General features: G+C 47.2%; 1 protein-coding gene across 5 annotated transcripts in view; it reads right to left on the bottom strand.

Moving 5' to 3' along the window:
* Positions 1 to 5,902: 5,902 nt before the first annotated feature.
* The window catches only part of Mapre2 (microtubule-associated protein, RP/EB family, member 2), a 141,529-nt gene continuing 121,806 nt past the window's right edge, over positions 5,903 to 25,625 (bottom strand). For 3 of the 5 annotated variants that reach the window (NM_001162942.1, NM_001162941.1, NM_153058.4), the window contains 3 exons: positions 21,681 to 21,820; positions 16,068 to 16,226; positions 5,903 to 8,907 (listed from right to left, as the gene is read on the bottom strand). In NM_001162942.1, coding sequence (NP_001156414.1) covers positions 8,833 to 8,907; positions 16,068 to 16,226; positions 21,681 to 21,820 — 374 coding nt within the window. In that variant the 3' untranslated portion in view covers positions 5,903 to 8,832. The remainder of the gene's footprint in view (positions 8,908 to 16,067; positions 16,227 to 21,680; positions 21,821 to 25,625) is intronic. The other 2 variants (XM_006525744.2, XM_006525745.2) reach the window with 1 other exon arrangement.

Genomic DNA, 25,625 nt, shown 5'->3' with positions numbered 1-25,625 from the left:
CTGAGGCAAGGCACATGGAGGACACATAATGTTTGGAGGTTATAAGTAGGACTCCACAGAGTGATGGAGACAGAGCTTGGCTTACTGGTACAGCTAGCTGTGCAACACTTGTGGGTCTGGCATCTTTGCTGATCTTTGCTTCTCTGAGAGAGGCATAGCTGAGAACTTCTCCTGGTGACCCTCTGGGTCCCTCCTGCTGACTTAAGCCAAGGTTGAGGCCTGGCTGTCTTTGCTAGGTCATGTCATCTCTGTTGCTAACCCCATGCTACCAAACTGGACTGCTGGTATATCTGTGAAGTGTTTGTGAGTGAATCAAGCTGTCTGCTAACCTGTGAACTGAACTGCTGATTTCAAGATACCACAGAAGGGAGTTGCTCCAAAGAACCTTTCTAAACAGGTCCACTTCCCCCATATCCTTTCTTTTCCACTACCTCTGCTGGGTGATAGGCTATAAGGGAGGTTAAAGCATTTAAGAACCATCATTAAAAATAGGATTTAAAAAAAATTAAAATTACAACCCATAAGAAACTAAAAAGGGGGCCAGGTGTGGTGGCACATGCCTTTAATCCCAGTACTCGGGAGGCAGAGGCAGGCGGATTTCTGAGTTCGAGGCCAGCCTGATCTACAAAGTGAGTTCCAGGACAGCCAGGGCTATACAGAGAAACTCTGTCTCGAATCCCCCCCCCCCCCCCAAAAAAAAAAGAAAATAAAAAGGGTTTGGTGAGATGGCTCAGAAGATAAAGATATTAGATATTTTCTGTGTCAGCCCAGAGCCCATGGTGGCAAGAGTGAACCTGACTCTTGGCAGTTGTCCTCTGACCTCCGTGTGTGCTCTGCTACACACACCCCTGAAGATGATGATGATACAAAGTCAGACATGCACTGAGGAGGCAGAATCTCTGTGAATTCTGGTCTATATAGTGAGTTTCAGGCCAGCCAAGGCTAGCCAGTAAGATCCTGTCTCAATAATAACAACAAATATGAAAATAAACTTATTATTTATGTTATTACTGCAAAAAATTGAAAAAACTCATATAACTCACTTTATTTGGTATTTTGGGGGGGCACTTTCCATTAATGGAGGTCACAGTGCATTTGTCTAATAACTATATCACACTGGAAGAAATCAAAGGAAATTCTTCACATATAAAAGTGGATTTTCCAGTACTTCTTAATTCCTATAGGCTCACTTAGTGGTCAGAGTTGCAAACCTTTTACCAAGAGAAATCTGCTCCTGGGGATTCAGCCTAGATCCTCAAACCCTCTACGTAAGTGTTCTAGAGTTGAGCTGTACACTCAGCCTTGGAAACCTACCTTTAAAACCCTTTGTTTGTATAGATGACCTTCTAGCCCTGAGGCAAGGCTATGGTGTGAGGATATGAGGTTGCTTACTACTCAGGGAGGAAGAACACACAGGACTAGGGCTGGTTCTTCTTTTTTTTTCATTGTTATCTTTTATTATCTTACAATATATTTCAAAAACTGCCATTATAGTTGCTTTGAGTTCTCTGAGAGTCCTTGAACACCTAGATACACACAAATATCAGTCTGAAATACCAACCGACCTGGACCATCACTATCAAAAGGACTATAGTTTTTATATAAATGTGTGACAATGCAAAATAAAATAAAAACCTGTTGAAACAGAAAGTAAACTTTGCTTTAATGGATCTAGAAAGGAGGTGATTTGTTGTTTTGTCTTCAACACATCTGGTTCTGGCAGCAAACAGTTACACAGCTTAGCGATGTACCCTGAAAATGTCTGCTTTCTGCTTGTACATAGCACTTCAATCAGAGACCAGATGTGGGGAAAATGCTCTAAAAGCCTTCAACACCCTCCTTCCAGAAAGCCAAAATGTTAATGAACTTAATGGTCTCATGGGCCATAGGACTGTACGGTTATTTCTCCTCAGCAACACTGGATGGCTTCAATGATCTCTAAGAGAGAGACAGCAAAGATGTAAGGAAACCCTCCAGGGTCCAACTTCCCTTCATTTTCTTTTCTTTCTTTCTTTTTTTTTTTTTAATATTTTTTATTACGTATTTTCCTCAATTACATTTCCAATGCTATCCCAAAAGTCCCCCATACCCTCCCCCACCCTCACTCCCCTACCCACCCACTCCCACTTTTTGGCCCTGGCGTTCCCCTGTACTGTACTGTACATATAAAGTTTGCAAGTCCAATGGGCCTCTCTTTGCAGTGATGGCCGACTAGGCCATCTTTTGATACATATGCAGCTAGAGTCAAGAGCTCCGGGGTACTGGTTAGTTCATAATGTTGTTGCAACTACAGGGTTGCAGATCTCTTTAGCTCCTTGGATACTTTCTCTAGCTCCTCCATTGGGGGCCCTGTGATCCATCCAATAGCTGACTGTGAGCATCCACTTCTGTGTTTGCTAGGCCCCGGCATAGTCTCACAAGAGACAGCTACATCTGGGTCCTTTCAGCAAATGCTTGCTAGTGTATGCAATCCTTCATTTTCTCCAAGTAGCAAAACAGCAGCTCTACCTGGTAAAGATGCATTTCAATTTCTTCCTGTTAGTTTTAATGATGTTTAGGGCTGGTTCTTACTGTTAATTCATACACTTAAAGATATATTAATATGTCATTACTTTTCAGAAACACAGAATTTACACCCAGTCTTGATAAAGGCGTTCAAAACATTACAAGAAACCTGATTATGAGATTAAAATTTGGCAACCTGAACAGACGTCACATCTTCTTTCAGAGGAAATAAAAAGCCAGCCAGTCAGTCAGCCAGGCTATTAACTTCAGCTGGGCCTGCCATGATGCTTATAAGGGTGTGTCAGAGTCCAGGCCTGCACTGAGAGCCCACGTCTTGGACTCTTGAAGGTCCTTGAAACATCTGCAGTCTTTCTCTTTCAGCTCAGCTTCCCTTCAGGCATACACTATAAAACTCTGAGTTCCCAGTTCAATAAAACAGGAACTGAGAGGCTCAGCGAGGCCCAGAGATGCCCTCTAGCACCGGAAGCGTTACTAATGTTCACGGGTGACAGTCTTAATGTTCAGTGTAAGAAAGCTGTCTATTTAATTTTACAGTACTGTATTAGTCAGGGTTCTCTAGAGGAAAAGAATTTAGAGAAAAAACTAATCTCTCTCTCTCTCCACACACACACACACACACACACACACACACACACACACACAAGAAGTACACACACATATATAATATATATACACAAAGATCCTTTATGTATTCTAACAAATATCATATATATATGCATATATATGATATATATATATATGCATATTTGCACTGGTTTCAAGCCATGAGATCCAGGGTTTAAAACTGAATTATTAGAATGGCTTACAGGCTGTGGTCCAGCTAATCTAACAATAGATGCTTATAAATGGAAGTTCCAAGAATCCAAAAGTTCTTCAGTCCACAAGGCTCAGCTGCTCTTTGATGGACACTGGAATCCGGAACAAGTGGGCTCTGATGCAGGTGAAGGAATGGACTTGCTAGCAAGGCGGGAGCAAGCTGGCAAAGAGCAAAAACTTCCTTCGTCCCCGTCTTATATGTAGGCTTCCAGCAGAAAGTGTGGCTCAGATTAGCTCTGGATTAAAGGTTTGCCTCAGAGATTCAGATCAGAAGTAAATCTTCCTAGTTTAAATTAAGCAGGAATCCCTCAGAGGCATGTCCTTTATTTTTAGCTTCTTATAACTTTTAGATGTTCTTGACAACCAAGAACAGCTATCATAAGAACTGACTGGCATCTCGATAGGGCAAACAGTAGGATTCTATTAATTCCTTTATTCTGTCTATGGACTCACGTGCTCCCTCAAATCAATAGCCATGTGCTACATTCCTAAAGGAATGGATTTAACAAGATGGCAGAAGCAAGCTAGCTCACACTTGAACTATACACCAAGTGCCTTTTTTTTTTTTTTTTTTTTTTGGTTTTTCGAGACAAGGTTTCTCTGTGTAGCCCTGGCTGTCCTGGAACTCACTCTGTAGACCAGGCTGGCCTCGAACTCAGAAATCTGCCTGCCTCTGCCTCCTGAGTGCTGGGATTAAAGGCGTGTGCCACCACGCCCGGCTACCAAGTGCCTTTTAAGGAAGCTGAATCACACATATCACTATTTACACTGGCATCGAAGCATGGGACCCAGTGTTCAAAGCCAGAGCTGGTGAAATTAAAGAAGGTAGATGGGTGCTTCAAGCATAGATCTCAGGACTCCCGGCTTGAAGAGCCCTGCCAGCCATGTGCCCTGGGAAGGAATGGAGGACAAGAACGATAGTGTGTAGTTATGTCCCCACTTCTCATCTAGAAATCCTACAAAAGAGAACAGAACCTTGCCAGAGAGTGGGGTGTGCACAGGCACCTCCACTTGTGCCTGAAAGCCGTTGATGGAAAGCCAACTCCTTCAGGCTGGGAAGGGCATCGGAGGCACACCTCAGCCACCTGCAGTTCAAGTCTGCAAGGGACTATCACTTGTCCTAAAGTGTCATCTGGGCCAGTTTAAAACACATACACATATATTTATCACATATTTATATATATTTTCTAAAGATTCATTTTATATGTGTTTTCCCTCCAATTTATCATATATTTATATGTATTTTCTAAAGTTTCATTTTATATGTGTGTTTTCCCTCCATGCATGTCTGTGCCATGTGTGTGTAGTACCAGTGGCAGCCAGAGGAGGGCATTGGATTCTATGGCCCTGTAGTTACAGATGGTTGTTAATTACCATGTTGGTATAGGAACAGAACGGGGCCTTCAGAAAGACAACACGTCTCCCTCCCTCCCTTTTTTATCATTATTATTATTATTATATAGTTTAAGAAAGGGAAAGGCACTCCTAAGGACTGAAGTTGTCCGGAGAGCTTGGGAAGGTCTGAGGTCTGAGGCTCTGGGCACAGAGTTCCTTACTGTTCATTTGCACAGCATCTGCTTTCTCCAACACTTGGTGATCTTGACCCCTGCTGACCCCCATCCCACACATGCTCTGTTTTGCTTCGGGTAAGCTGAGGTCAGAGGAATTCCCATCTTTCTCTGTCATTGGTTTCTTACATATTTTGACCTTGGTGCCTCATGAACTCCCTTCTCTGCTGTGCCAATTTTAGTATGTTTCTTTTCCATTCATTTCAATAGTTCTGGGTTCTGTATTCTATCTATAGATTATGTTGCTAAATTGCTGTTGAGACTCAGCAAACAATGGGCGTGACAGAACCACAGCACACAAAGAGCTTATTCCAATTGGGTCCTTCTGATGGAAGTTATTATTAGTGTATTAGTGAGTGTTCTCATTCCAACTTGACACAAGCTATAGTCATCTGAAAAAAAGGGAACTTCAATTGAGAAAATGCTTCATGTAGGCAAGTCTGTAGGACATTTTCCTAACTATTGATTGATGGGGTTGGGCCCAGTCCACTGTGGGTGGTGCCATCTGTACGCTGATGGTCCTGAGGTCTATAAGAAAGCAGGCCAACCATGTGAAGCTAGCCAGGAAGCAGCATCCCTCACGGCCTCTGCATCAGCTCCTGCCCCAGGTTCCTGCCCTATTTGATTCCTGTCTTGGCTTCTCTCAATGACTATGACTCAAGCTGTGTAAAGCAAGCAGAGCCTCTCCTCTCCAAGTTGCTTTTGGTCAGAGTGTTTCATCACCATAGCAGTAACCTTCGCTATGACACTTGGTAAAACTGTAACAACTGTAAATTCTAAGGTATTACAGTTATTACATTTGATTTCAAGTAAGAACCTGTACTTCCTTTTAAAACACTTATCCATTGACACACATGAAGAAACCCTCCCTTTCCTCTAAGTCAGCAACACAGTATGGATTGATCTGTGAGTCCACACACACATCCTGTTACACAGACAAGTGCTCACTGGAAAGATAACTGCTCAGATAAGAACGTAAGAATAAGTCCAGACAGATTTTAACGTATAGTTTTTTTATTAAATATGTAAAAAGATCAACGCAAGTCAAGTTATTCACATATTCAGAGACAAAAAGCTATCCTACCATGCGACAGTAGATGGGTAATGTAAAATGGACATGAAGCATCTGAATAAGACCTCTTCATCTATTATGCTATTACTTATCGATATTTATAATTAACAATACATATGTTTACATTCCTTTCAGTTTACATTTAATATATAACAAAAGCTTTATGGTGTACTATTCAGTAAAAGTAATCTGAATGCATATTAAACCTTAACGGAATAATGGAAACACTCACCAGGAAAGGGAGGAAATCTTGGTTCCCTTCTGGAGTTTACTTCTCTCAGTTCAACAGGGTGTTTGTCTTTTGAACAATTTTTCCTGCTTCTCTACTTAGAATGTGAGCTTTCTCTTCATCCCCTGCTTCGGTCACTTCCAATCTGACAGTGGTAATGGAAGCACTTCCAGCCAACAGTGGGTGTGGGGAAACTGAGGGGAAAAAAAATCAACTCCTTGAGAGGGAGGCGCAGGGACCCATGCTGGGATGCCTGTGGACCCAATGTGATGAGCTGGGGCTGGCCAGGACTTAGAGAACTGTGCATCCTGAATGCAAGGTAGGAGACTGAATGGGTTCTGCCATCCGTGAGTGGTGGGTGCCCAGAGGCAGGGGTGGAAATAGCTGCGAAGGATTCCCCAAAGCATCCATGACACCACCTGGGACATAGTACTTTTCAAGGTATTTAAGATGGGCACACAAACAGGAAGTACTGCTTCTCTCTAAATGGATGAAGTCTGGCCCGAGCCACTAGGAAAGAGAATGGAGTACACTAGCCAGGGAACATTTTTTCAGACATGTGGCCAGTAGGTCTCCAGCTTAGTAGTCCAGGGAGGTGGAGAGGTATAGAGTGCTTCCAGCAAGAGGCATTGGGAGAAGAAAGATCCTAACTCCCCGATACCCATTCACAGGAGTGTGGCCATGGAGTCCCCAGCCCTGGGGTTATTAAGATGTCCTGGGCAGGTATAGGAACCACCCAGGTGTCTGTGAATAGCTGCTTATTGTACCTCTTTATAATAGCTATTAAAAAAAACAGAAAACAAAGCAAGTGAATCAAAAAAGCTCAGGAGAGCAACGAACCTATGAAGCCCGATGCTGCCCGGAGCACAGCCACTACGGCCGCCAGGCGTGGGAGGACGTCACTGCGAGGGGCGAGGCTTGCCAGCCTCAGAGAGATGTGTTGCGCGGCAGAGAAGTGAGCAGGAGAGAGAAGGAAGGAGAACCAAACGCCATGGAACATCTGTCCACTTCTGCACAGTGTGTTGTGATCATTTCAAAAATACAAGCCATCTTTTCCACATGGACCTCAGTTACTTACAACGCTGCTGTGAAGGTTAATTTTGGAAAGCTTTCTCTTGGTGCAAAGCACCAACGCTAGAATTTAAGGTTAGTATCCCATCAATTAAAAAAGAAATTTCAAAGCTTTATGATGCATAATTCAGAAATTTATTTTGAGATTTTTTTTCTTTAAGTGGAAGGTGGGGTGGGCACATTTGTTTCTTGTTTCTCTGCACTTGCTGGCCATATGACCAGTGACAGCAAACCTAAAGCCAAAATTAAACAAAACAGAGGGAGTTAGGAAAGAATACCATCCGTCAAAAGGGGAGGACGGGCGACCATCAGGAAGGAGACTAAGAAAATGTGCAAATATTAGTTAAAAACAAGGAATGCCTTCAATTCACTAATGTTTCCCGTTGATGAATTGCCACGGTTTAGCAAATGTCAGTGACAAGGAGGGCCCCCTTGCTGCAGAGAGGGTGGGGTCCTTACTCCAGAAGGTAACGGAATCATTGGTGATTTTGTGTGTGGCCCCACTTCTCTCTTGAAACCATGCTATCAATCAAGTCTTCGCTTCCAACCTGGGCAGCCAACACTGACACGATGTGGAAGGCTGGCCTGTAGGGTACACACCCTCAAGTCCCCCTTTAGTATGGATTCCTTAATGTGAATTGGAGGACTTGGGTTGAAGCTCTTACAAGGAGGAAGAGGGAAGAGGCAGGAAGCCTCGTGCCTTCTGAGACCACCCTACCCCCTTTGCAACTGCAGATTGCCAATGACAACATCTTTCGGGGAGTGGACCCCCACCAAAGAAAGGACCCTGAGAAAGAAAATAACAGGAAAACCTGGGGGAGGGGGGCAGGAGTGGACACACGGAGCAAGGGCAAAGCTGAGATGGTATTGTCCGTGAGCGAATGTCTGAAAACTAACAACTGTGTGTTTGTCTAATATGCTGCTCTATCAACACTGCTGGGCCCTGAAGTCATAGTTCTGAATCCACCTTTTTCCCTTTAGTGTTGTGAGTAGAGGGAGAAACTGTTTCCCCATGACACAAGCTACTGTCATATGGCTTTCATATCAAATATCTGTTTCCCTTTGTTCCAATTAATTATCTGACCAAATTTATGAGAGGAGGTTAGACTCGCAAACATCAAAGCACCACAAATGCGCGTGACAGCTACTGACACTGGATTGAAAAATGCCAATATAAATACCATATATCAAATTACCATTGTTTCACACCAGGATAAAAAGGGGTGGTGGTGGTGGTGGTGGTGGTGATGGTGTTGGGGTGGGACATAGTTATGAGGGGGGAGTAGAACTAGTCTTAAGCAGCCAGGAGGTGAAGTTGACGGTATGTGACCCTATGACCTGGCAGGGAGCTGACCAGAATGGCCATCTGCTAACGCATCTTGGCAGAGGAAGTGGGAGCCAAGAGCAATGGCTGGCGGATGCAAGATCACTGTCAATGGGAATAGGTTGGGAACGGCTGGTTTCTACTGCGCTCCAGGCCACACACGTTCCAATTCTCTGGAAGCAAAGTCCCCACGCACGATGGAAGTGTCAAGAGCTGATGAGACGGTTCAGTACTCCTCCTGCTGCTGGGGCTGCTGGTCATGGGCTTGCTCCTCTGCTTCTGGCTCTTCCGTTTGGCCCTCCTGTGGGATAGGGGAGGAGTTTTAGCTAAACCGGTTTACTTTCAGGCCCTGTGGGGTGTCAGGCCTAATCAGCAAGAATCACCTAAACACCAGGTTCTGGAGTACGCCAGCCTCAGGCATAACTCAACAACGCACAAATGCTTCCCAGCTTCCTGGTGTCATCCCGGGATACAGGGATACCTTCACATCCCAGGGCCATCCAAGGAGGACCGCTCTGCAAAGCACAAGCACTGAGTGTTAAGAACTCATCTCTTCTTCCAACTGTTTTCCCAGGAAATCTTCATAAAACAAGCTGTGTACTTAGCTCTCCTCAGTGAGAGTCGATATGATAAGCCAGACACAGCCACTCCACAGCCTAGTAACCACAGAGAAGCCTCAAACAGCACCCCAGGCCTCTGCAGATGCATAGGATGCTTGTCCCTCCCCAACAGCCCATCATGCATTGCTTGTGACCTATTTCCTGTTCCTGCTGATGCTGTCATCATCATGCCTGGGCAGTGTTTTTTGTGAAGGAGATGCTTTCTGCCACCTAACACCAATCTGAGGCAGACTGAAGGCACCAGAGATGCAACCTGTTACTTTCTGAGGGGAAGGGAAGGGGTGAGAACACATTTCACAGGCTGCTGTAGGCAAAGAGGCCCCTTCAGCACTGCGTTAGAAGCTCTGGCTCCAGGACCTTGCCACACATCTTTAGGGCATGTGGGGCCCTATCTGCTTACTTTCTGCTCCTGACTGCGAAGCAGATAGGGTCAGTTTTCCTTCACTTGGCTCCACCTGTCCTATTTATTCAGTGAAGCAGATCACAGGCATCGTCTCAGCCTCGGCTTTTGTCAGAAAGAATAATTAGTTCTTTACCACCCAAGCAGAAAGGGTGAGACAAACTGAGAGTAGTTACTGCCCTCAGGAATGGCACAGGACTTCAAGATGCAGTCTTGCATGCATGCTGGCACATTCGGACATGTGACATACTGTCTCCGGGTCTGCCAAGCCTGTTCTCTTCCTACTTGGCCATTTCCTGTGGGCCAAGGCTAAGATCCAATTCAGACAGGACTTCACCCTTTCCCTGTGTGCTGCATCTGCTTTCTGCATCTGTGAGACTCACTTGGAGCCTGTGGTATGTGGGAGCGGATGCTCACAAGGTTTGATCCCCAGCATCGCAAAAACAAAACCAACCCCACCCATCTCTCTCAACTCCCCCCAAGGAAACTCACTTGGAATCTCAATGTCTGGAGCCCTTTTCTATTGGAGCCTGAGGTTCTTGAGACAGATAGCCTTGTTCAACTGAACTGCATCTCATTCACTACAATGTTCCACATATGCCAAGTGGAAGAAAGCGGATTCCAGAATGGATGACTACCAGCCAAGGCTATACAGTGTTTCCTCAGAGACCATATAATGTTAAGGTTATGTGCATGACTGTGGGGTTCTCTGCCAAGCTCTGCAATCTGTGACCTGTGAAGCTCTGGGCTTAGAGTGCAACTGCTTTACTCACGTAGCAAGTTTAAAGTGTGTTTCACTGATCAATTCAACACTGCATTAATATCCTCTAACAGAGGAACAGGTAAGTTAAAAACTGGTAACTTGCTCCAGCTTCATGTTTATTTCATAGTCAGTATGATAAACATGAGCTGTGATCGTAATTTCTTGGTGTGAGAATACTTTGAAATATATTTCAAATGTTCAAACAATTAATAGACAGTTACCCTTTCTACAGCAGCTGAAAGTACAAAGCGACATCAAATGGAAGACCTGAGACTGATTCTAGCATTGCACTTTATTGGCTCTTGGTCAATGGCCACATGATTTGGTAAATGTGAGTCCTGACTATGCCTATGACCATACCACTGCCACCTCCTAGAACTGTCCCATCTTTGGCAGGTATGGGCAGATATCCTGCTTTCTCTTGTGTTCCTCTGATGCTCACTCACACGTCAGGCCCCAGGGCTTTGCTGTGGCTGCTTTTTTGGCAGCATCTTCTGGCAGGTGCTTTGCCTGCTGTTTGACATGTGGAGTAGTATAGCCTTCTCAGCTTAAGGAGTCAGAGCCTTGGCCAACAGTGGCAAACAGGGGGAACTGGCAGTGTGGGAGGTCACAGAGCAGCAGGTGCTGGCCTCAGTCAGAGCAGGAGTCCTCTGCTGTAGAGGAATGTGGGAGAGTCCAGGGTTCATTCCCCACATGAAAAGATACTTCTGGAAGCCTCTCTGCCTAACCCTGCTTCGGTATTAATGGCTCCTGTTCCTCTGGCGAAGCTTCCATCTTTCTTTCTTGCTTCTGTGTATATTGTGCTGGCAACTACTACCCAGCTTACTGTGCAGCCACGCTCTAGTCGGTCCCCTCACCCCACCATGATGGGGATGCTAACTTACTCATCCTAAGCTCTCAGTCTGCCATGCTGCCTTTCATACTATGCCCTCAGCTGCTTGAAGCATACTTTTCTAACATAATTGTTCTTACGTGTGGCCACAGGCATGGGGTGTGCTTTGTGTTTTACAGAGAATCTCATCACCGCTGGGAGTTTACTGTGGGATAACAGAGTTTTAATCAAGGCCTGAAAGCAGGAGGACCAGACTCCATTAAGCACAGAGCCAGGAACAAGCTGCAGGTCCTTGTTCCTCACCACTAGTCAGGGCTCCTCTCCTCAGGTCCAGGTTGAGGAAGAAGGTGGCTCTGCAGTTTGTAGCTGGAGAAAGTAGCCCCCCCCCTCCCGCCCCCGCCCCCAGGCTGATGTGTTAGCCAGGGGAAACTGCTGGTGATGACGCACACCCATGGAGACTGTTGATCTTCAGGACATGCTTACTGGGCAATACTGGTTGGTATAAATAGCAAACATGCCTGTTTAGCTGCTTTGCTAATGCTTAGAACACTCACAATGTCACTACAGGCTCCCCAGCCACAGCCCGGTAAAACCTACGCTGAACACAGGACTAGTATACTGGTGTATCAGCAGATGAACACTAACAATTCTATGGTAGCCCCTGTACTTCTCTAAGTGCTCAGCTGTGAGCAATGCTACTCTTCTTTACTTTTACTCTACCCATCAGAAAGAGGCAGGTTGGGAGAGAGTGTCAAAGGCTGAGCTTGGCCACAATGGATGAAAAATGAGGTCAGAGGTCACCAGAAGCTGATGTTCCTGATCCCTAAACGGGGGGACACTTAGCCTCCTGCCCCCATTTGGTGCCAGCCACAGCTGGCTGCTCTTTTCCCTCCCATCTTGGTTCTGTAACTGCTAATGTCCCCTAGTCACAGCTCAACCTCCAACCCAAATGCCATCTTTGTAGTGACGTCTGCTGGGATCTCCAGGCAGTGTGTGTCCCACACAAGTTATTTATGTCTCCGTTGTCACATTTATCACAATCTGCCACATTTTCCAGTCAGCTGAGTCCCTGGCTGTCTCCCTCCTTAGGCCCGTGAGTTCCTCTGAGGTAGTAGCTGTATCTATCTCTGGATAAGTAGAATTTCAAGGCCAGTGGAGTGCACAGATGCCCCAGTGACAGAAACAGACTGTCTCAAAAAAGTGCTGAGGAGAAAGTCAGTCTTAAGTTCATTTTAACTGTAGCTTCCATGACAGTACCTCAGGAAATGAGCAACTGTTTATCAGCTGGCATACCTCTGCTAGCTGGCATACCTCAGCAAGCTGGTAGGCAGGCAGCCAGTGATTAAGCCAAGATACCTGTGGCCCAAGTTACATAAGGAGAAATATACTGAGGATAGTAAAGAGGCACTGTATTCCTGGTGACCAGTTCTCGAAACTTCCACTAGGCTTCTACATTTTAAAGCTGAATGACCTGATTCACTGCTCTACGCTGGAGTTTTACATCTACACATCATATTCTGGGGTTGCTTGACTCGAGGAGGCAGTGACCAGTTACCAGCAAAAAGAAAAATGGAAGATCCCCCAGTCGATACTCCTCCTGGGAAGTCAAGCAATGCTCAGACAGCTTAGTGGAAGAGCACACATGCAATCTAGCCTTTGATTCCTCAGCCCATCTTCCCCCTCTGGGAAAGCCAGACACCTCTGCCATCTCAGGTGCTTACACATCCTCACGCTACGAGCCTTAAGCAAAATAGAGGTATTTCTTCCTGGACTCCATACTCTTCAGACCCACACAGGAGCACCGACCTGCCCAACACTCAGGGGTGGGAATGACCTGGACATAGGACACAACACTGGGACAAAGGAGGATCTGAGGGTTGCGGGTGGGAGCGTGTAACGACACCGAGGCCACTGAGCATGTGTTTCCAGAGGGAAGCCCTAAAGGGTAGGCAGCCTCTTTCTTAGACCCACTCCTTCTAGTGCTGGCTATGCTTTAGGGCAGCTGCCACGGGAGCAGGACCCATGCTCCTCAGAGATAAAGGCAGATGCTTGAAGACTCCAAGGTTTCTTGGATGACTCCTTGACCTTCAGCAGGGAAGTAGACTGGAGAGTGGGCCAGTGTGCACACACATACTTGTGCACAGCATGGCACACACCCATCCAGCATGGTGTCTGTACACACATCTTCCCTTTCTTACTGTAGAAATGAGGCCTAGAAACCTTCGTCTTGGGTCTTATCCCACATGCAGCAAGAACTGGTATACTGCATATCAAATGCCTTATTCCCCATGGGAATCTCTTCCTGATATCTCATAGCCTGATAGCTCCTGGGAATTTTCCAGACACAGAGTTACAATGTAATGTATCCTGAAGTAGAAACACTAAGCCAGGGACTGCATGCGAAGACACAGCTTCAGCAACACACAGAGTTGAAGTCTGTGTCCCTGCTGGGCAATACTTGGCTCCTCTAACTCTCTTTCTGGCCGTGGGATGGTTAAGTGGGTATGCCCATGTCCACGTCTCTCTTCCTTAACACATTTCTCTTCGCTTGATGATGATCCAAGGGCTAAGGTGCTGCTCAGTGGTAGAGCCTGCTCCCTGCTGCACTGCTGCACAGTGGTAGAGCTAAGGTGCTGCACAGTGGTAGAGCCTGTTCCCAGCATGCACAAGACTGAGTTTAATCTTCAGTACCAATGCCCCCTCCTCCACCCCTCCCCAAATAGAAAAGGGAGAGAGAGCCCGGGATTCAGACTCCAGTTGCTTACAAAGTGCCGAAGCTCTTTTCTCTCTTCCCCTTTATCTAGAAAACAGGACAATATGTACTTGATAAGATCCTCACGAGAACTAAAGCAACTGCTAAAGAACTACCCATAAAACACAAAGGCCCAGGCGTCAGCTCAGACTCCAGGCATCTTAGTCAGGGTCTAGGCAACCCATTTGGCCTCACTCACTGATGGCGCTTTATGCACGAGTGTTCCTGGGCCATCTGCTCACAGTACAAGAATTGTAGGTGGCAAGGTACACTAGTGTGCGGGGGACTGGAATAGCAGAAAGAAACCGAGTGTAGACTTCTAGGAAGGGCCTCCTCAAGCTCCTCCCTGGAGGACAGGAAAGTTCCTGCCCCAGGCTCACCTGCCTATCCAGCAATTCAATGGTGTCACACAATTCACCAGGCCACATTCCAACACCGTGTCTCCTCTCTCTTGGGATCACTTCTGGCTTTGAGGAAGGTTTCCTTCCTGCCACGAGGGCACTGCTGGGAAGATCTAAGCACGCCTGCTGGCCTTGCTCCTGCTAGCACCCGCCAGCACAGATGGCTGCCACACACACGCAGTCTCATGTGGTGTGCTCATCTGATGTCATCTCAAGCAAGCTTTAGAGACAGCCACCGCAACCGAGGTGTACCTCAGTACATCTACAGTGGTCCCAGGCACACTACAAACCAGCCTCCACTCGGAGAGCCACATTTGATGAGATCATCATGGCCCCGGGAATTAACTGGGCAGAGTCCCAAGGTTTCCAAATCCACATTTTGAGCTTCTAGTAACCAAGAAAGAAGTTACCAAAAACAATTTGAGAGAAAAGAACGCAATGGTGGGGAGTTCCCAAGCACGGCACGGTTTCCTGCACCGACGGAAGTTCCCAAGCACGGGACAGCTCCTTTAGCCAACGGGAGTTTCTATGCTAGCACTTTAAGGCACGCGTGGAACAAACATCTGCCTTTGGCTGGAATAAGAACATGAACTTTCTGGCAGCTCACTAACGCTCTGTGGGGACACTAGCACATGTGACTCTCCATAGTTCCCTCTGAGCACCCACAGGCCTCCAGGGCAGAGTGCCAAATACTTCACCAGCTTTGACCTAGGGTAAGGAGAAGCTGGACACCCAGCCCTGGCCTCTTGTCTCCCCCAACCCAGCTCTGTAGAAGGGGAAGCTTCAGTAGGTCTCTCACTTCCACCTCACTCGGGCCAGGCTCTCCCTCCTGCACATACAGACTGTGCTGACTCAGCAGTGTTTCTGTATCCTGCCTGTCAACTCTTGGTCATAGTGTCCTTCCTGACCCTATTGCCTGGTCTCCGCAGTCCTCCACACTCCTCTCTTCTTCCCTTTTTCTCTTCCTCTTCCTTCCCCTCTCCTCTCTTTCCCTTTTATTGTTGTGCTGCCTTTTTGAGACTGGGTCTCACTATGAAGCCCTGGCTGGCCTGGAACTTGCTACGTAGACCAGACTGGCCTTGAACCCACAGAGATCTACCTGCCTCAGCCTTCCAGGTTCTAGGATTAAAGGCACATGACACCGAGCCTGGTTTCCATTTTTCAAAACAAAACAAAACAAAACAAAACAAAACAAAACAGGGTCTCATGTAGCCCAGGATAGCCCTGGATTCACTTTGTCTTCTTGTCACTCCTGCCTGTTCCACCCTGCCCAGCACAAAGCCGGGTCTTCCCCTGTACACTTAATTAGTGGCAGGTCCTACCTACAGAGAAGTCTGTCTGTAATAAAATTAAGATGGCTGTAGGGCTCTCAGGGATGGGAAAAATTGTTTTCTCGCTTAACCATCCTCAGAACACAGGTCTTCATACAACTTTTACTGCCCATTTGCTCAAGGTGAAGCGCTCTGTGTGTTTCAGTCCCAGTCTCTGCCTCTACCCAACTCCTCCCAAGTAACTGGCGAATGCACATCCCCCAGGTGAGGCAGAATAGGTCTTGATGACAAGCATATTTATTTCTCTGGGACCGTCAAGGCTGCCAGCTATGTTGTAACATCACCGAGACCCCAGGGAAGTATTTAAGATGGCCGGGTGTGCTGCACTTTGAACTCAGGAGCCGGGGGTTCCCCACACCCACCTGTTCATCGGAAGCGTAGAGCACTTCCATTAGTCGCTGCACGAGGTCATCGTTCTCCTGCCCATGTTCTTGGCACAGCAGCTCAATCTCTCTCAACTTCCCGAAGTAGAAATCCCTCTCCTTCTCCACACCTTCTAGGGCGAGTTTCAATGAATGTACCTGCAGGAGAGTGGGGTAGAGTAAGAAATACCCAACCAGCTATGTCTGTGTACGATGGAAAACACACGGAGCCGGACACACACAAGAATGGAAGCACAAGTGTAAGGAAGAAGCAACAGGCTTGGCGGCCAGTCTCAGGAGCATGCTGAGTGTTCGCTACTAGAGAATTTATCAGGTAGTCAGGGTGTTCCATTCACCTGCATACCTGGGCTTAGACAAGCCTTTCCTCTCTTGGTAACTTGTGCTGAACCACATCTCGTTGCTATGATCTGGGATGTCTGTCTCTCCCTACAGTGTGATGGTATCACGGGGCAGGGCCTTTGGGAGGTGAATGAGATCTGTGTATGAAAGACGCTTAGGGATCTTTCGCAGCATGGGGAGACCATGAGGACGAGGGCTTGGCTAGACAACTGATCTGCTGACATCTTTTAAAAAGTTTTTACTTATTCACTTTATATCCTACGCACTGGCCCCCTCCCAGTCACCCCCTCCCATAACCCACCCCCCTAGCCTTGCTCCCTTCTCCTCTGAGAGGGCGAGGGCTCCCCTGGGTATCCCCTGACTCTGGCACATCAAGTCTGTGAGGCTAGGTACATCATTTCCCACTGAGGTCAGACAACTGATGGGCTGATATTTTGATATCAGACCTCACAGCCTCCAATGGTAAGAAAGAAAATTCTGTTGCTCACAAGACACCAAGCTTAGGGTATTTTATTACAGCATCCCAAACAGACTCAAACACTCACTCATAGTCTACTGAGAAGGAAGGTAAGAGACTTAGTGTTTTCTAAGTGACCCTTCCTTTCTTCAGATCACTGGTATATATTAAAAGCCACTCCTCAGATGCTGAGTCAGAGCAGATGCATGCTGTCATCTTGAGGGCAGATCTTGGTGCACAAAGATGGGGTAGAGGTGACAATGGAGGAGGCTAGCTATGACAATCTGCCTCTGTTTGTCCAGCTCTGGTGGCTCTGTGTTATCATTGGAAGGGGAGGGTGGATTTAGGGACCTTCTGGAGTTGTGAAGTTTCTAACTTCTGGGTCAGTGCAAGCTCTGGGCCAACAACTAAGGCAGGACCACATTGGGGTGGTATCAGTTCTGAAGAAGCAGGGCGGGGTGACTTTTGACTTTTAAATCTTAGGATACAACTCTCTGACAGCCACGCACAGGTTCAAACTATGGCCTGTTTCTGGTTCCTGAGAACTTCCTCTTTTGTAATACTTTGTTTACATTTGTGTAGAGCAAAAATTCTAAATGGAGGGTCATGACTCTGCCGTGGGTTATGTAACTGAATATGTGTGTGTATGTGTGTGTGTGTGTGTGTGTGGCTTACAAAAAATATCTGGTACTAGTAAAAGTCTGTGGTGTTCAACAGTTAAAATCTATTAGAAACCAAATGCACAGTGGATGTGAGGTGCTTCTGGTACAACTGCCCTGTGCTGCAGCACAGGCCTTCACTGACGCTCTGGCTTTGAACTTTGACCCTTTGCATGAGCATGCTCTTATGCCACACATAGCCAGCCAACACGAGATGCCTCAACTCAGTCACTACACACACTGTTCGGACAGAAACTTGATGCTCTAATTACAGAAAACAAACACTAGCACCCCTAGTTTATCAGACTAGTTTACCTGTGTGGTACTGTTAGATGAAAAAGCACCATGTGTTCAGTAAGCAAATTTTCTTGCTTTTGCTTTTGAGACAGAGCCCGGTCTGGCCTGGAACCCACTGAGGTCCACCTACCTCTGCCTTTTGAGTTCTGAGATTAAAGTGTGTGCCACCATGTTAACTCCAAAGGATAAAATAAAAATTCTTTATGATTTATTATCAGCTAATTTGCTTTGTATACCCTTTTATGGTCCTATAAACCTAGGGTCATTGGAAATTTCTAGAGCAAATGGATGGCACTGTGGAAGAAATGAAGTCTCATGGTTTTCTTTAGGTGAAGTTTGCATATATATATATATATATATATACACACACACACATATATATATATACATACACACATGAATATATGTATATACATACATATATACATACACATACATAAATATGTTTCTATACATTATTTTTAATGATTACTTTTGAGGTACAAAATCCAAATCTCTTCTGTGTGTATAAGTGTATATGTTAATAGGTTGGGCCTTTGGTATATTATCCCTGCAATTACTGACATTTAAACACATACTGGTCCATGCAACCATTCCTTTACCCTATATCTAGCAAATAGATCTATGCAGGAGTCTATGTAGACCTCACAGATGCCCTCATCTAGCTACTTGAGAAGGTGAGAAGGTTTAGGTTAACCCTGAATTTTCATTCCTTTTAAGACAACACATCAGCAAAAATACAAAGTGATCAAGCTTGCACTTCAGGTAGAAAAAAACCTCCCCTAGTTCTAGATGCTGTCTCTGAGCTTAGCTGTAGAATCCCTCCCAGCTCTGCACGGAGTCAGGCAGATGGATCCTAGAGTGCAGCTCCCCCAAGCCAAGCAGAGGCATGACATTAGCTCCTTTCCACAGATGCAGCTTCAATGAGGGATTATTGTGACCTGCATTTCGGGAATCAGAGGGCATCATGGCACAGGTGGCACAGCAGAGGATATGGCTTGTGACAGCAGAAGCCAATAGGAGCCGGCAGTTGCTGCCTGTTACATGGTGCTGGCCAGGCAGTAGCGACCCGGACCAGAAGTGGGGTTGGGCTAAACCCTTGAAGGCCTACCACAGTCAGCACCCTGCTTCTTCCAGCTCTGGCCTCAGCTCCTAGTTTCCACAATCTCCCCTAACAGCACAGGATGGGGCGGCATTTACATTCAAATCACAGCAGACAGAGTTAACCTGCAAAGCCCAGGCTTTGCCTCTGGATACAGCACACGGTGGCTTCTGTGGAAGTATTCAGTCTGAGCTGGACCAGACTGGTACTACTGATGTATTAGAGAAGGACCTGTCAACGCCTCCCACCCACATAAACACTGATGGCAACTGGGCATGATGGTGCACACCAGTAATTCTGGCACTCAAGAGGCAAGAGACTGAGGCAAGGGAATTGATTTGAGTTCAACACCAGTTTGGGCAACAAAGCAAAAAAAAAAAAAAAAAAAAAAAAAAAAAATCTTGCCAGTAGCTACTTTAAATGATCAGAGGTCAGGTGGCAAATTCAATTCCATTTGGATGGAATTATAGACGAATGCCAGCCTCTCTCCTTACAGGTCACAGCAGATGGGTAGGTGGCAGAGGCCGAGAAAAATCAAGTTCAAAGGCCCCATAGTAGAAGCTTCCTTCCACAGTTTTCCGAACTCTTCCCAGGCATGTCCACAGACTGTGTGTGTCCTCCCGGAGGCGCCGGGACAACAGTGACTCCCATCTACTTCCTGCTGGCTAACCCACTGACCAGGAGGCATCCCGTCCCTAATCTTCTGCTAACCTCTTCCTCCCTCCACCTCTGATTCACGGCTATCACTGGAATTGTGCACCGCAGCGTGCTTTTGTAGTATTTCACGGAGACTGCCTGAGTAAAGGAACCAGGCCAAGCAAATGAAAGTTCCTTAGGTTTATGGCAGTCGTCACTTTCTCTATTGCCACCATAAGTCATGGTCCTGCCTCTGCATTTCCACTCGGCTCTTCCTTTTCCCTGTGTTTCAACACTGGGGCACTTGTGTGGCCACCCATGAGCCTCAGGGCCTTCCTCCTGGGAGCTTCACAGGTGGGCACCCAGACTCAGGTCACCAGGAAAACCAACTTGGATTGAGAACTTAGTATCTGCCTAGGTTAGGTTGTGATTCACCTGTCCTCTGAAGGACGGAGTGGAGGTGGAGGAGGTGGGTATATTCGACCTCCTCAACAGTAAGGGATTGGGTCAGGAAGCAGAGGGAAGCCTCTCTCAGAAGTACTCTGGGAAGGACAGCAGGCAGACTCTCCTGTCCCTCTGTCCTCTCCTGAGTGGCCCTAAAAACTGACAAGGCCTTTTGGAAACAGACCCTCTGCATGTGATTTCAGAGTTTACGGAGCTTAGAGCCAGCCCCAAGGAGAAGAAGTGCCTGTCTAGTGTAGGCCACAAGGTATTAGGGACAACTAAGGGACTGGAGGTTGCCACGTGGTCAGAATTTGGGCCACTGTGGCGTATGGAGGAGAGGGAGCAAGGACAGTGACAGGAACCTGAGCACGAGCTTCTAATGACTGTGGAAAAAGTCGAGTTGCTTTGGGAAGGAGCACAGACCTAGAGTACGATGAACTCAAGCTTGACTTCTTCCGGGTCACTCAGGCTTGTGTGGAGTCTTAATCTTGTGGCCTGAGGCTCATTCCTGTTTTCTGTTTAATCTGAGCAGCAGTCATTACTGAAAACTGGCTGGCTCCAACAGGAGATGGGCAGGTAACAGAACAATCCACAGTTATCCAATCCGAGTCCAAAGGTGGCCTAAGACGTTGCCTCAAGTGCTACCTCAAGTGCTAGTGTTTCTAACTTGCAGCACCCTTGTCAGGCCTCTGCAACAAACTCCTGAGGAGAGCGCACACTTTCCAGACTCCTGCCTTAGCAAGCAGAAGACTCAGGACTAGGACAGACTCGGCTGGTAGCTGGGTACAGCCTAGGAAGGCGCAGTCACAGATTCCTTCACAATCACGGGCCCTGCTGCAGGAAGCAGGTGGCTTCTACAGTGGGGACAGCACTGCCCAGTGTTTTATTATTCTTAAGCTGTATAAAAAAATTAGGCATTACAAGTTAGAAAACATATCTATGCCTCTGGACCAAACCCAGGGTCTCTTGCTTGCCAGACCTGTGTTCTACCACAAAGCCGTACCCCACTCCCGTATTTAAGGTTTCAAGTTGGAAATGTTAGTTGGTATAGCCAGGTGTACCATAATTGTAAGGGGCTATTAGGGCAGATGAAATGTCTACTTAATACACAGCCATTGTTCAGGGCTCCCGGGCACCTTATGCCACCGTAGGGGACTGCTGTTTTATTTAATTTTAGTACTAAGCTCTGGTGTGTAGCTGCTGTCAGTAGCTTTAAATGAGGGCATGGCGTCACCCATTTTGCTATTGTTATACCATGGGAGTGAAGCATGGTCTCCATCACATAAAACAGGCTCAACCACTAGATGCTGAAAGGAAGGAAGGGATGGAGAGGGAGCCAGCTGAACCCTAAGGCAGCCATAACTCTTGTTAGACTGACCAGGAGTGGGCAGGCTAGGCCTGGAGTTCAGGATGGGCCCTGAGAAACAGGGAGCCAGGAATGCAGGGCAGCCTGCATCAGGCTGTGTCACATCCCACAGCCTCATGCTTGGCGCCAAGCTTTGTGACTAATATTGCTCGTCACCGGCTTCTTGAGCAGGTCCTCCTAGTCTCACTGGCTGTCTTGCCTTCTCTCCCTTACCCCAGGCCTGCGGGCGTGACCTCCTCACCCCTCACACACAGCACTGCTTCCAGAGACAAGGGTGGAGGCGATGAATTACCTGCTCGTTGAGCTGTATGACCTGCGTTTCTAAATCTTTGTCAGATCTGGATGCAGAGCCACTGGATGAAGCCCTTTTGGCAGACGAGGGGCGAGAAGGTGTGGATCCTGGCTTAGATGCAGGACTTGACTTAGCCGCGCCTAGAAGCAAGCAGAATACATTATGAGTACAGCCAGCATGAGAGGAGATTTTCAGATACACTGCAAACGCATGACATAAAATGAGCTTCCTGAAAACCACAAGCAATGTGCAACCCCTCCTCAATGCAGTCAGAGCGATCAGCTTCAGCAAAAGCCACAGTGTCGAGCGAGCCTGGGGCAATACTGCACTGAGCCTGGACAGCAGCTGCTCCAGTGAGCGGGTTAACCCTTTCCCTCCAGGCCTCAGAGCACAGCTACAGTGAACCTGAGTAAGAGGAAAGACTGTGGGGGCTGCGGAGACGGTCAGTGAGTCAATCCTTATTGTCCAAGCCTGAGGACCTGAGTTCAAATCCCAAGAACCTCTCTGAAGCCAGATGTGATAGCCCAGGGCTCCTACTGTAAGACAGGAGGTAGAGACAGGCTCACTGTGTGACAAACATGGAGAGCCCTGTCTCAAGTAAGAGAGAATTTGAGGACCAACACCCTAAGTTATATTTTGTCCTCCACCTATGGTGCATGTATGTATGTGCCCCACACATGACCGTATAAAACATATCGCATACACATGAACGGTTAAAAGTAAGTGACAGGAAACGTTCTTTAGTCACCACAAATTATTATTCTAAGAGCAAAGGCCCCATGACAGGTTCATACTGTAGAAGAAACACTGGCACGCAGGTATGCGCGTTCTTGTACAGTGCACTCTGTAAGGGAAGGACAGAAACAGTGACATCTACATGGTGATGACCACTCTGCGGTCCACTCTTGGTTTCTAAATGTTACCCTTCAACAAAAGGGCTTCCTGCAAAGCTGCTGATGGCACAGAACTAGAAAGGTGAGTGCAGGACAGCTTGTGGCAAGACGTGAAGACGCTCAGGGCAAAGGGCACAGGACCAGCTTGGCGGGGGCAGCCTGCTTAGCATGAGGAATGATGGCTGTAAGTTATGAAATACCTTGGAATGTGATGTCTATCAGGCCATGGGGAGGGAGGGGTATAAAGGGCTTATAAACTGATCACCAGGGAAAGCCGAGGAGCTGCTAGAAGACAGATATGTGGTACCCGAGAAGAGAGAAAACTCCAGAGCTGTTCCTGAACGGGTGCCGAGGCTTTAGATGGGAGATGCGACATGTAGAGAGAGGGCCTTCATAGCTGGAGGTTTACCAAGTTCCTAATAAGGGCACACTGTTATTTCAGGTGAGCCTTCACTCACTGGGCACACAACCTAGAGTGGAATTACCATCTAGAACCCAGCACAAGCATAGGAATGGCTTCTGCAGCTAAAACAGAAGCAGCTAGGTCTACACAAAGAAACCGGTGTGCTTCAGAGTAGGAGCCGGCCGCTCTTCTGGGATGCGCCCTCAGCCCTTAGTTGTTGTTAGGACACAGTCCCAGACAGGCAACACTTCTGCGTCTCCTGTCCACACGGGATCTCCTGTGTGTTCCCTCTCCCCAATTAAAATTTCCACCACGATCTTTCATCCTCTCCCCTTCCAGAATGTTGTTAGAGGGCAAAGAACATGTCTTACTCATGTCAGCAACCCCAGTGCCTTGTAAAATGTTAGGCTAAATACATTTTGGTAAAGGAACAACTTTAGATAAATAGATAAACAGGCAATTAAAACTTGGTTTGTGGTTTCCAACTTCAGTCTCTAGTCTTTCTGACAGAGGCAAGGGATTCTAAAGGCGGGCAGGCAGCAGCAGCAGCAGCAAGTCTCAACCAACACCCTAATTACAGCGTAGCCAACAGAAAAGCTGTAACATTTATATGATGTGTCTTCAGGTGCCCGGAGTCACTGGTTACAAATGGGAGTGATCCACACCTCTGGGAAGTCTTAACAATGTCACAGCCTTTTAAAAATATGCCCTTTTGTTTCAACAAGGGGAAAGGAATCTTTCAAAGCCCAGGGAAAGGGCCAGCAGACTTGAGATGATTAGATATGAATGACCTAAATCAGCGTGCATTCTGACAAGGGCAATCAGTGAGCCCAGAGACCTCACTATGTACAGAGCGGGCTCAGGGCACCTGGGAAGTGTGCTTTGCTTAGAATGGACAAACTGCTGTAAGAGCCTTTCTCTCTGGAGAGGCCCACACAGAATTCTAGAACCTGACTTCCCAGTTCTGCTGCGCAACTCCTTAGGCTGTAGAACAGACTATGGAAGAGCGGGCAGGGAGTATGAGGCCTTCCCAGACAGCCACCAGCCTAGTAGCAGGGAAGACCACTTTTGCAACGATAAAGCCCTTTCAGTTTTAACAAGATTGGCATTTGAATAGATAGGAAGTCTAAGGGAAAGGTTACAGAGAGCTGCTTATCTAAAAACTCATATTAAGTGTCCGCCGTGGTCATGCACAAGGCCTGCTAAAATGATAAAGGTGCAGCCTCTCCCAGAGAGACAGTCACCTAAAATTCCCCAGGTATGGTACCCTCTTGGCCTTCTTGGGAACAGGCCAGTGTTCTGGAATGCCATACCTTTCACACTGGGGCTCTATCTCCTCTGCATGTAGCACCCCTCTTCTCCCCATGTCTGATCTGTCTCCTTTGAGTAACTAGGCCCTCCATCCTTTCTTCAGGTCTCACTTGAGCTGCCGAGTCCCCTGGAGGGCACAGTGCCTCGAACTTTTTCCCGAGAGGCTGTATCTACTGCACGATTGTGGTGACACCCGGATGCCTCGTCTTGCACTGGACATAACTCCATCAGGCTGGAACTGCATCTGTTTTGTTTGTCACTGATAAGTACAGCGAGTGCAGCGCCCGACCTGGATGCTGTCTGTGCACGGCCAGAACACCCAGCAGAGACAGTGAACCAGCGGTGACACACAGAAGCTTTGAGGTACTGATGCCAACGTCAAAGTCACTGACTGGAAGAGCCAACAAGAAAGAAACCATTTGGGTGTCAGCCTTCCGGCTGGGTCCTCCATCTGTTTTCTTTCCAGGTCCCTTTTGTAAGTTATGATGTGGAGTTCTTCCACGTGGAATCTAGCCAGTCCGCTGACAGAGTGAGTGCAGTCGGCTGATGTCTGGGTTATGAGCCAGGTGGCTGGTGCCGGGCTGTCCATATCTCTGTCACTGGCCTCTGCTCACAGAAGGGCCTTCCTAAGAGAGTGCATATCACTTCTCACTCCAGGCAGTTCTCCCTAAGTAGGTCATCAAAATATGTGACAGTGACTAAGCTCAGGTTACCAGGAAGTCATGGCCTTACACTTTGGCATCAGTTCCAAGAGAAAAGAACAGAGAAGAGAGAAGGCTGTTAAAGGTTATACACGCAGAGCTCCCACTAACTGTGACTTCAGGGTACTGTCAAAATGAAGTCTGAAACAAACTGAACTGTCAGCTACAGAGGGGAAGGACCATTGCAAAGGGACAGAGGCTGGGGTGACACACATGGCTCATGGGAGAGGTCAGAGCTGGTGGTCGTGGGGCTGTAGTTAAACTGCCTTTGCTTGTGGGAACACACCCTCACTGTGGCCAGAGCTCAGCAGAACCTCTCTGTGGGTCTGGTTCTCCCAGCCCATGGGCTCAGCCTTCACATAGCACTGGTTTCTTGGACCCTGTAAAGGCCAGCTGGGACCCTGGAACCAGGTCTTTCATGCTGTATCATCAGTATCCCTCAGGGAACCCCAAGATGAGAAAGAGGAAGACATGAGAGTCAGACTTGGAGTTGGCAGCTGCTCCACCACCTACGTATACACACACATGCATACGTACTTTCTCATACATACACACACACTCTCTCTCACATGCTCTCTGTCACACCCATTCACACACTTATTCACACACATACATACCACACATACTCACACACACG

The sequence above is a fragment of the Mus musculus genome, chromosome 18 (genome assembly GCF_000001635.26).
Source record: "Mus musculus strain C57BL/6J chromosome 18, GRCm38.p6 C57BL/6J".
Taxonomy (NCBI): domain Eukaryota; kingdom Metazoa; phylum Chordata; class Mammalia; order Rodentia; family Muridae; genus Mus; species Mus musculus.
The sequence above is the reverse complement of the archived record's forward strand: the minus strand, read 5'-3'. Positions and strand labels throughout refer to the sequence as shown.